The sequence below is a fragment of the Spea bombifrons genome, chromosome 6, assembly GCF_027358695.1.
Source record: "Spea bombifrons isolate aSpeBom1 chromosome 6, aSpeBom1.2.pri, whole genome shotgun sequence".
Taxonomy (NCBI): Eukaryota; Metazoa; Chordata; class Amphibia; order Anura; family Pelobatidae; genus Spea; species Spea bombifrons.
The window spans coordinates 41935788-41947209 of NC_071092.1; the positions used below are offsets into that span (position 1 = coordinate 41935788).

Here is an 11422-nt window from a genome sequence, read left to right on the forward strand (position 1 = left end):
AAACATATAGTGTGTATAGTAAATAATTTCACCCATTGATCGTAGGGTTTCACAGCTGATTAAGACACATCTTTATACAGAATCAAAGAGAGCAAACTGTCCTTTCTCTGTGATTCAGAAACCAGTCTTATTTCTGTTCTTACTCCAGAATTTCTGGAGCAGCATTAATAACCAGCACGTGCCAAGGAAAACTAATATACCTCTCCATTTGATTACAGACTGTATCTTCTTTGTATGCTGTTGTAAATATTTTTAAAGTGACTTGCTTGAATGTTGTTTAAAATTGGATAAAGTACACTAATAAAGTTGATTATCAAACTTGAAATTTTGTTTTTGTATGGGTTAAAAGAAAGCGTCAATGAGCGAGGGCTGAACAGAATATTGAACCTAAGAAAAGCATGAAATATCATTTTTGCGACCTTTCGTAACCTTGCATTTATTCATGTTACATCCTCCATAATATGTTTACATGAATGGATGATGACCTTACTTCTGTCATTACTAGGGTGGCATTGAATAAAAGAAGCAGGTCTTGACAAATTAAATTTATATTCGGGTATAAAAGGTGTATTTTTGCCAAGTAAAAAAAATACCGGTAAATAAGATGGATTCGCAATAATATTGGCGTAGGTCTAGCCCTGAAAACGTAACCAGCTGGAGAGTACGCTGTCCTCGTTCCAGTGGTTCCTTCATGGCCTGTATTCTTAAGATCATGAAATATCAGGAAGGGAATACACAGTAATAGATAAGGATACTCCACTGGGATACATTACTATTTTTATACGGAGAAAGACACATTATGAACAGTTCAAACTGTACAGAACACAGACATACAGACTTATGATAATTGGATACTTTTTGGTCCATGCTAAATATTTGTTTCTTATACTTTTTTCTGTAATAATTGAGAAAATGCACATGGGTTAATTAATCTAAAAGTAAAATGAAAGGAGATATAAGTTAAAGTAAACAATTGTAAAATATAGACCTTTACTTTAATCTCAATGCCCCATAGTCTAAGAGCAATGTGTCAGTTTACTCCACAAGGAACACCAATTATATATATACACACACCGGTATATATACACATACAAAAACCAAATGGTTTTATATACACAAATTATGCACATTTTTCTCCACACCTTGTAAAGTAAGCATATTAAAACATATGCAGGAATTTAAAGATTACATTAACAGTCTAGATGAATGATGCACAGAGTTTATGGGGCCAAAATACTCTTTTTTTTCTTTTTACTCTTTTCTAACCCCTAGTAGCTTTGGATGACATCATGATGTGGAAGATGTTCCTAGAAGGGCCCTGTTCTGTCAAAAACCAGACATTTATTTTATTTTTACAATCCAACTCTTGGATTGAGGTGGTCCAGTTCTCTGCACCTTTTCAATAGATCATCATATTATAGATCCATCAAACAAGCTGCCGATGCTGTAGAATAAACAATACAGAATTACAGCAATATTCAGTTAAGGGTGAACACAGTTCCATTCCATGAGAGCAAGATTTAAGATGCAGTCTGACATATTTTCATTATGGATGGCAGCATTGTGTCACGTGATTGTACCTTGCTATTTTAATGATCATTTCAGTTTTGACCTAATATTTATGTTGTATACTTGAACAGGCTGCTATGGAATACACGGTACAAAAAGGCTTCACAACGGCAGGCTCCTCAGATAGATGTCAGACTCATCTTTGTATTTTTTTGAAAACCCACACGAGACAAGTTGTTCCACAACGTGCAATTGTGGAATTTACATTATTTCTTGGATCCAGCTGCAAGGTCATGTTCTACTACCCTTCACATAAATAGGTCCCTTAAAATAATTTAGTGTACTACTACTAAATAGCTCATGCTTATGTCTGTTACTGGACTTCATTCCACATAAATCACAGGACTCCCCTCTGCTCTTCGTGGGAACGATGATGAAAGGCAAACGAGACAGCAGCATCCCAAGCGGCCACCAGTACGGGGTCCTGCAGCCCTCGCTTGTCAGCACAGTGATTCCATTGTGAGAGGTCCGACGTGCAGTCTGTACCATCTGGTGGAGGCCTAACCTGACGGCCATTCACACACCGACGGCACTTGAATCTGCAAAGAATTATAGGATACGTCATTAAAAAACATTTTAGATACATTAGAAGAAAAAACAGACCCTGGAAGACAAAGTTGGTCACACCATGACTCCAGACAAAGAATAAGCCCAGCATTTCTCCCCATTGGGGTCAATGTTTAATCTTGGCCGAGCGCTTACTTGTCATGAGTATCACTGACTGTCTCCTCATTCAAGGTGAAGAGTTCCTTCAGCTCGCCAATGGAGAAGTGCCTCTCCACATCTTGCTCCTCATCCACAACACAGCTGCTCAAGGCCTTCTTGTGAGCTTGACGCTGAAAAATCTTCTCTTCTATTGTGCCAGTCTGCAAGGAATGGAAGAAAAAAAAATAAGCATCTCATCCACAAGCAAAAACAGCCAACTACGCTTTTAATACTAAATCATCCTGAACTGATGAAAAATACCGAGAGGAGCCTGTAGATGAAGCAGGTCTTTTTCTGGCCATCTCTCCAAACACGAGCCATTGCCTGCTCGTCATTGGCTGGGTTCCAGTCTGGATCAAACATCACCAGCCTGTTTGCACCAATCAGGTTCAGGCCACAACCTCCAGCTTTACTACTCAACATAAAGACAAATTCTGGGCTCTAGAAAAACCAAACAGATGTTACAGAAAGTCATTCTTCTCATACCTCAGGAAAACTTAGAAATCACACTATCATCTCTAACGTGAGCTTAAGTCGGTCTTTTAGATTGCAGGGTTAAGGTGTTCTGTCAATGTGCTTTGATTGACACTCCTTGTATCATAGGTAGAATCGAGTTCTCATTCTTTACTGGCTGATTATAAGGTTTAGAAACCCTCAGACACCTTTTTTTAAATGAATTAGAGTTAGAGTTGAATCCGTTTGTGACGAAGGACGTAGGGGACACGTCACAAAATACTGTTCATATAGGACCAGGATGTACCCCCTATGTCTTCGACTTGTTGCACCGGCAGGACTAGATCCATATTGATGATAATATGGCCTCCTAAAAAGTGTCTTCTTTTCATTAACATATGGTTTTAAGGGGTAGTTTTGATATCTGTGACCACTATTGGTCTCCCACCAAGAAAGCCCCACTTATACTGAAAAACAACAATATATCATGTGGGTTCTCTAACTGGGGACATGGTTGAACAGAGGACATGGGACATGGTTGAACAGAGATATAGTAAAATCACAAAAAATGTCATGTAGTGGAGAAAAAAAATATAAAAAAAAATAAAAAAAGCCTTTGTCCTTAAGGGATGAATGAATCTGTGAAGAAGGATTTCTAATACATAGAAGGCATACTTTGTAAGAACACGTTGCTGAATGCTGGGATGCGTGACGCATGCACTTATGGCTGTGGTATACACAAGGAACATAATTTGATTCTACTCCACTCAATCTGTCCCAAAATATCACAACATATATGCTTTTTTTTTTTTATTTAACATACATTATTTACTATTATAATGATCATCATAATAATACAGCTTCCAGGCATTCATTGGTGCATAAAAACTACTTTCAGCACAGATACACCAACCCCCCCGGCATATAGCCTGACATATGCCATCCCCATGTAATCAATGCAGGGCACTTACTGAAGGGTTGTTAAAGCGTTCCACTATTTTCGCTCTCTTCTTTATTGACATGGTGCCATCTAAGCGCACGTAAAGATACCTTATAAAAAGATTAGTGGAGGAAAAAAATCATTAGCATTTTAAGCAAGATATGAGCACCATGAGCTGTGTTATACATATACACCAAATGGTCGGTTAATTTGTCTATCCAATAAAGAAAAACTAAGACTGCCAACAGAAGATTCAACCACAGAAATCCTACCTTCTGGTCCTGCAAAGCTTCTCAAATAAATCCAGCGTTTGAGTGTAATTTGACACTAGGACCACTTTGTCACTGCTCGTACTTCTTGTGACTGCCAGAATATAATCCAAAACCAGCATTTTTCCTAAGAAAAAAAAAAAATCCAGATCTTAGTAAGGCATCCATTAAAGCCAAGGTCCGTAATTGTTTTTTTTAAATAAATAAATGAATTCAAACAAAAGTCTTCACACCCGATAACTGTGGTTCTAATGATTTAGCATTGTATCCTGGAGGGAATAAATCGACAGCTCCCTGGAATCCTTCCTCCTCTTCGACGCATTTGTCATAGATCAAGACCGGATCTGTGCAAAAGGAAGATTACAAATTGAATCGTATCTACGCTTTTCCATTTCAACCATTTTGTCAATAAAAGAGATAAAAAAATATTAAACATCTTCATTTACAGTGAGAAACAGCAACATCACAAACATCAAACATTTTTTTTGATTGTTAAAGTTCGTTACATGGTGCCCAGGCGGCCTTTGGATGTTCGAATATGAGCTAATGAGTGTTGATCCTTTCACAGCCATGTGCCATTTCATACATCAGAGAACACAATGATGTCCCTCTTATAATTACGAACACTTAGATATACAAGATACTTACGGTTACACAGCTTTTTTAATGAGGTAATTGATGACAATGAAGAGACACTAATTTTCCCCTCGTTCAGCTCTTCTGCAGGCTTAGCTTGTTTTAAGAACAGTTTGTACAGTTCAGACTGCAACGGCGTCAATCTTGGGTGGAAAAAACATGCATATAATCATATTTATTGTTGACATGGCCCTTTGTGGGAAGACACTTTGAAATACAAACTACCGTTCTTTTCAGTAAGACACCTACCTGCAGCAAATCACCTGCTCAATCTTCACCGGGAGGTACTTGGAAAGAATGTCCGACGTTCTTCTGATCAGACACCTGGAGTAAGTACAGTAATTATTATGTATACACAGCCACTGAACTGATCCGCCAATAAAGTTTTTACTTTTATTTCAGGGGGGAAAAAAAATCACCCACCTGTTGACAACGCTGATCAGTTCTTTGAGTTTCTCTTCTCCCTTCTGTCTATCAGCATCGCTGGCATCGGCATCTCTTCCCTTTAAGATGGGAACTTCGAAACGTTTCTTAAACTCTTGAGCTGTCCCTGTGTCACAGTGTTAGAATAGTCAACATGTAAGTAGAAATGTAAGCAGGTATTACAAAAGATTAGGGTAAGCAACCTGGCTGTATTTACCAGTATGTCTGCTAAATTCAAAATGAAGTCTGCTGTTAGAGTTAAAGCCGTTTGTGACCAAGGACGTAGGGAACACGTCACAAAAGACTCCTATAGGACCTGGATGTATCCTCTGCGTCATGGATTGTTAGGTTTAGTTTTACATAGTAGGAGTCACTTACACAGTACTTTGGTGAATATCACAGTCTCTGACATCTATCCTACTGGGCAGAAGTCAGAAACGTCTTTCTGCACCACGATGAATGTGTATCAGTCATATTTCAGTAAACCAAGAGGCAATAACCCAGAACCTGGTTAATAAAGCCCTGTGGAGAGGACAGTGTTTGTGTGTATGTAACGAATACCCTCCAAAGAATATGCTCATACCTAAAATTCCAGCATTGACAAAATGCACAAGGCTAAAGTACTCAAGAAGGTCGTTCTGAATGGGTGTTCCAGAGATGAGGACACGTTGCTCTGTTTTCAGACTGTTTAGAGCTTGGTATGTTTGATTCTCAGAGTTCTTCAATCTGTGACCCTACATACACAAAAATAGACATTTTTATTCTATGAATCACAGAGGAAAGGGTTCTGTGCCACTTACATTTACCTGAAGCTAAAAAAAAACACAAACATAGCGTAAGTGTCAGTTGGTATCTCCTGCATGAAAAATAGCAACAAAAGGGTCAAATGTATTTGGGGGTGTTTAAAAAACAGTGCCATATTTGCAAAATATAATGTTTTCAGGGGGCTGTATATTAACCCTTCATATGTGCTCTAGCTCTGCTATTTGTGCACAATCTACTAGACCGATACACGGACTCCTTTATCATACGGTCTATGGTAAACAATAGTTGGACAAATGTAAATCTATGTAGGAAGGGACTCAATAGCCCCTTTATTATCATAAAGCTTAGTTTGATCACTGTGCCTCTTGGTCTCCAGGAAAAGGCGATAAAACCATCACTGGATACAAGACTATAAATTTATGCCGGAGATGAAAAATATTTTCATGGTAGTTCCATTTTAAGTATGCATCAGATTCAGAATAGACACCTCCACTTTCCAACTGTAAGGCACAGAAAATAAAATGTCACATGCTTGAAAACAATCCTTTAAATCCTATTCACTTTTTAAATGCGTGAAGAGTAATCCCAGATTTATATGAATATTGGTGTTCACATCTGAGGCACATGTTCTACAGCGCATGTAATTAAAAACATACCAAGGATTAAAAACTTATCACAATGTTTGAGGAGCTTGGATGGGAGATTTGCAGCAGAGCAGGGTTTATGAAACTGTTATTCAAAACATATGCAAGTGAAAGGCACGCTTGTACTCAGAACTGTGTGTGGGTGCGTATATTATATATACACTTTTTTACACTTGCATGCCTTTTTATACTTTTCATTTTTCTTTAATTATACTGTTTCAATGAAAATAGCCACGTCTATACTATTCATTGCTGCCTGTTTATACGTATACTTTTATTTAAAAATCAGACACCTGCATCAAAAATAAAAGGTACTCTGAGCTCACCTCATCACAGATGACAAGTCCCACGCTGCCTTTGTGCAGGACCTCAGCGTGAAGGCGGAATGTCTCATAGGAGATGATAAGGATTGGGGAGGGAACCCGTACCCCATGCTGGTTCATGAAGCCAGCTATAAAGGATAGAACAGTGCTTTAATAAACAGCATTCCAAGATAAACACACAATCCGTATTAGTAGATTAAATGCTGTACAGTATATATATTCACAAATAGGGAATAGTTCCAGTACAGGTCTACCTTACATACCTAGCTTCTGGTCTATTTCTTCTTTGGAACCTCCATCTATTGCTAGAGGTTGAATTGCTCCTCCTAACCATTTTCCCACTTCGTTATACCAGTTTCTAACCAAGCTGGATGGGCAGACCACCACAGATTTCTCAATTTCTGGTTTGGCATCTGGGCTCTGCCGTAGTAAGGTCCACATGAGAGAGATGCACTGGAGGGTCTTTCCCAAACCCATCTCATCTGCCATGATACAGCCGTGACTTCCAGGGATACGCCTGCCCGTGACACATTCCCATAGAAACTTCACGCCCTAAAGAAGAACAATCACCGTGGATAAATAGCAAATTAAATTAAATTACACATTGTCTATGAGCTCTCAGCCGTTATGTCCTACCGAGGATACAACATACAGACAGGCAAGCCACCTGTGCCATGAGATGAGCCAAGCCAGAACCCAGCATCACTCAATGATCAGGCACTTCGCTTATTTTCGTCTTGCATTATTACAGATAAGCAGATAATAAGGGTGTTCAAATTCAAAGTTTTAAAAATGCAATACCTCTCTCTGATGTGGCCTTAAAACCTTTCCCAAAACAGGGTCAACCACCACGTGAACTGGGATTTTCTCCCTGGGAATTGGAACAGAAAGTCAAACCCGTAATTCCTCTATGCACAACTCAGTGCCAAGTGACAGATATTCTGCATTTTAGTCATACAAATGTATATACTATTTGTGCCAGACTTGTTTCAATTGCTAAATTAATCTATTGAATAAAAAAAAAAACAAAAAAAAAAACTTTGTTTGTTTTTGAAAGAAATTGCTATTTTAAGCGAATCTAATCATCAAACAAACCTCCAAAATAACACACAAGAGTCGTATAGCAGTACAAATAACCTACTTGTCTACTTTGAGTAGATCGTGGGCACTCAGTGGAGGAGGCTCGTATAAAACTAACGAATTTTCCTCAAAAGGGTCATGCAGTGCCCTCCTTACACCAGCTTTCTTGATACCCAAAACACGTAAGCCCAGGCCTCCTAAGGGAAGAAAAAGCAAACGGCGGGTGTGAATCCCAAAATCAATAAAATCACATTTTTACACTCAAAATCCCATTACGAAAAGTTCCTTTTTTATTGCTTTAGTTAGTTAAGAACTATTTGCTAGATATAGGAAGCGGAAGACCAAACAATGGACGGTAGTAGGTTGTAAAGTAACATAAGAGTTGATGAATCAGCTGTCTTATGGCAGTAAAAAATAAACATAAGAATAAAATAAAAGGATATGTAGGGCAGATATATAAAAAAATACTGTGACTAATGCTAGAAAAAAATTATGTTATTGTAAAAACACTATTTTACGTCTAGACGTCATAGCATACGTCAAACTATTTGAATGTGCAAGGTAAAGTATGTTGCAACTTTTCAATGCTTTCTACAATCATCCGGCTCTGTGATGATTAGCATGTTGGAAAACAAAATATTTAAAAAAAATCTCACCTTTGTAATTTGGAATCGGTACTTTGAACGGCTTTGATAGTATACTACGTATAAACTCCTCCTAAAAATACAGAAAGTCAAAGTGATATTAAAAGCAATCTATAAAACATTAAAGCAACCTACATAACAGAAACTATAAGGGATGCAGAACTGTTTAGTGATTATAAAAACAATAATAATTAGCTTTCATATTATTATTATAGCTTTAATGTCAGGCAGCTGAGTGTCAGGCAGCTTAATCACCATTGTTTTCTCCTCTTTTAATTATTTAAACTGGGCACCAGCGACACTGCTGATTGTTATATATTATGCTCAGCATATTGGCTTATAGACCCCAAAATAGGAAATAAAACTGTAACAACAGGTTTGGCAAAAAGGGAACATGCAATAATCCTATGCGCTGGATAAATCCCGCTTAACAGCTGCATGGAGATAGCACATTATAAATGGCCCGGGGCCATCCCTCATTAACCAGATGGTGTAAATCTACAAAGTCTGCCCAAATACAGAAAAGAAGCGCAACAGTGATTATCTCTTCAGATCTGTATTTCATGACAATATTAAACAGCAATGGTATTAAAGGGCATCGCTCAACTCTCGTAGCACATATTGTTTCAGAAATGTTATTCTGCAAACATCTGTTCAATAAAAGTAGAAGCAGAGACGGGATAGACATACAGACACAGTCAGGAGAAGTACAATTTACAAAGGCCCACAATAAATAATGGTTTGCAGGTTACTGTTGTGCTACAGTAAAGGATCAGAGATATACTATGGATGGGGTGCAGAAGGCATGGCGGTATATGGCAGGATATCAGAGGTTAAATATAGGATCAGAATGGCAGCTGAAGAGTCTTAAAAGTAAGGAGGATGACTTTGGAATTGATAAAGCGGTATTTTCTGGTTGTAGATGGATTCTGCAATATGTTGAAGAAATAAGTGCAGTTACTTCCTTAATGTGGTTAGTGAAATAGATGAATCCAGAATTACTAGACAATGTGTAGTTATCACCAGGAAATAGCAGAACCATCCACAGTAAAACTAAAATGAGTTCATCCACCCAGGAACAGACAGCTGCAAGGCCATTTCTGATAAACGTGAAGGTGTGGACACACAAATGTGAATGTTACCCACACAGAGATGATAGTTGAAACTAAAGGATTTTATTAGTCGCCTTGAGGAGAAAATAAACAGAGGGAATAGAAGACATACGACATAAGGGAAAATAAAGACTATAAACCATGCGCGAGCCAGACTATGGATGCCAAGTCAACATAGAACCTGGGAGAGAAGTTTAGTGTACAGAGTGCAAAGCATGAGACGAGACAAATGCTCTCTGGATGTCACCGTATGATGGTCATTTAATACTTCGGTATAGACAGTTTCTGTGGAGAATGTAAGGTTTAAATCAGACTACACTGGGTCCCAGAGGTTATGTGAATTAACACAATTCCTCAACATATTCATCTATAAAACACACAAACACTTACATGTTGCCTGCTGTCAAGACACACCGGCCGGTTGATAAGCGGTGTCAAAGGTTTCCGATACGGTGAGATCCAACATTCTGGACCGTCCTTACTGCTGTTTGAACGTTTCTTTTTTGGGACCTTAAAAAGATCATTCAACATGTCAGGAACGGAATCAATGTAAAGTAACATCATAATTGAGTTAGCCAATCAAGTGCATATATTTAAATATCATATACTTCCTATCACGAAATTAACTGACGTATGATAGATTGCAAGCTTTTGGGACTATTTAGGTCTCTTCTTCACTTTTTTTTTATGTCAAGTTAGCCAATAAAGGTATCATCTTAACCAAATTTGCATTCTCTCTTTCTACGACTAACACGGTATCATTATATACCTCTATCACAAGAAGAAAAATAATTACTTACTTTATCTTCACGCCATTCTTCATCTTCAGATGAGCTGCCCTGCTTTCTCTTCGCCAACTGACTGGGAGCCAGACTCTTCCTCTAAACAAAACGCACAAAAAATACTAGTACGACCCTTAAAAACATATCCGATCTGTAACATCAAGCTGATCAAAACACAGACCAACCTAATGAACGTACTAGAAGGTGTATTTAAATGGCCAACTCCATTGATCAGCTCTATGAACTATATTGATGCAATGAAAATCAATAATAGTAATAACTATTAATAGTAATAATACCTCACTGTCTCAGTATTGATGAATAAACTAATTAAACATCTAATTTAGCACAAAACATAATAATGCACTGTCTTCAGATCATATACCCGCCTTACAATAAATGCATTCAGGGCCTTTTTTATGTGCTCCTTCATTAGCTATTTAACGAAATCAATAACATTTTATAAGATGGTACTCTGTATAATGAGCATTTTAATAGAAAATACTAATAGCAGCCATAAACAAGGACTCCACATGCTAACAACTGTTACGGAGAAGCACATGAAGAATAAAGTACGTCAAATGTAAAGCTTATATAATGATTTCCGTTTATTTTCTGAGAGAAAAGCAAAATGATCCAACAACCTGAACACGTTTGAAATACCACTAAGACATTACTTGCTCACCATGATACAGCAAAACGACTACATGGGCCACTCGGCGGAAACATTAAGATGTCACAGGTTACCCCATTCTCGGTACACCTTAGCCTTCCACATTTAATTCTCCCGGGCCCAGCTCACTAGACCAGTATGAAAACGGGCAGCAGTAATAGACGCGGGACGCGATGCATGCTGGGAGCTGTAGTTCTTTTTGATTGAATAATCCCAAATCTAGAAGCGACGAGACAGGAAATCGAACTGTGATTCCCAGAGATCCTTTGCGCCCCAGAGCGGACTACAGGCAGGCTCCGCCCCACTGGTTGTCGAGGTAACGTTTCTGCTGTCCAGTCTGATATTAGCATTTTAGCGCAAAATATGGTGACAGCACTGGAGGGCTCCCGCCTAGTTCTCCAAAT

General features: G+C 38.2%; 1 protein-coding gene across 1 annotated transcript; it reads right to left on the bottom strand.

Moving 5' to 3' along the window:
• Window positions 1–1245: 1245 nt before the first annotated feature.
• Window positions 1246–11168, bottom strand: RAD54L (RAD54 like). Its single transcript, XM_053469998.1, has 18 exons — window positions 11031–11168; window positions 10364–10444; window positions 9954–10073; window positions 8464–8524; window positions 7869–8004; window positions 7529–7598; window positions 6991–7279; window positions 6731–6855; window positions 5579–5729; window positions 4996–5122; window positions 4822–4896; window positions 4585–4715; window positions 4170–4280; window positions 3940–4063; window positions 3699–3777; window positions 2536–2715; window positions 2272–2435; window positions 1246–2108 (listed from the first exon to the last, which is right to left on the bottom strand). Exons 1-18 carry the CDS (start codon window positions 11031–11033, stop codon window positions 1907–1909), a joined length of 2229 nt encoding a protein of 742 aa, XP_053325973.1. The 5' UTR covers window positions 11034–11168; the 3' UTR covers window positions 1246–1906.
• Between the last annotated feature and the right edge of the window lie 254 nt (window positions 11169–11422).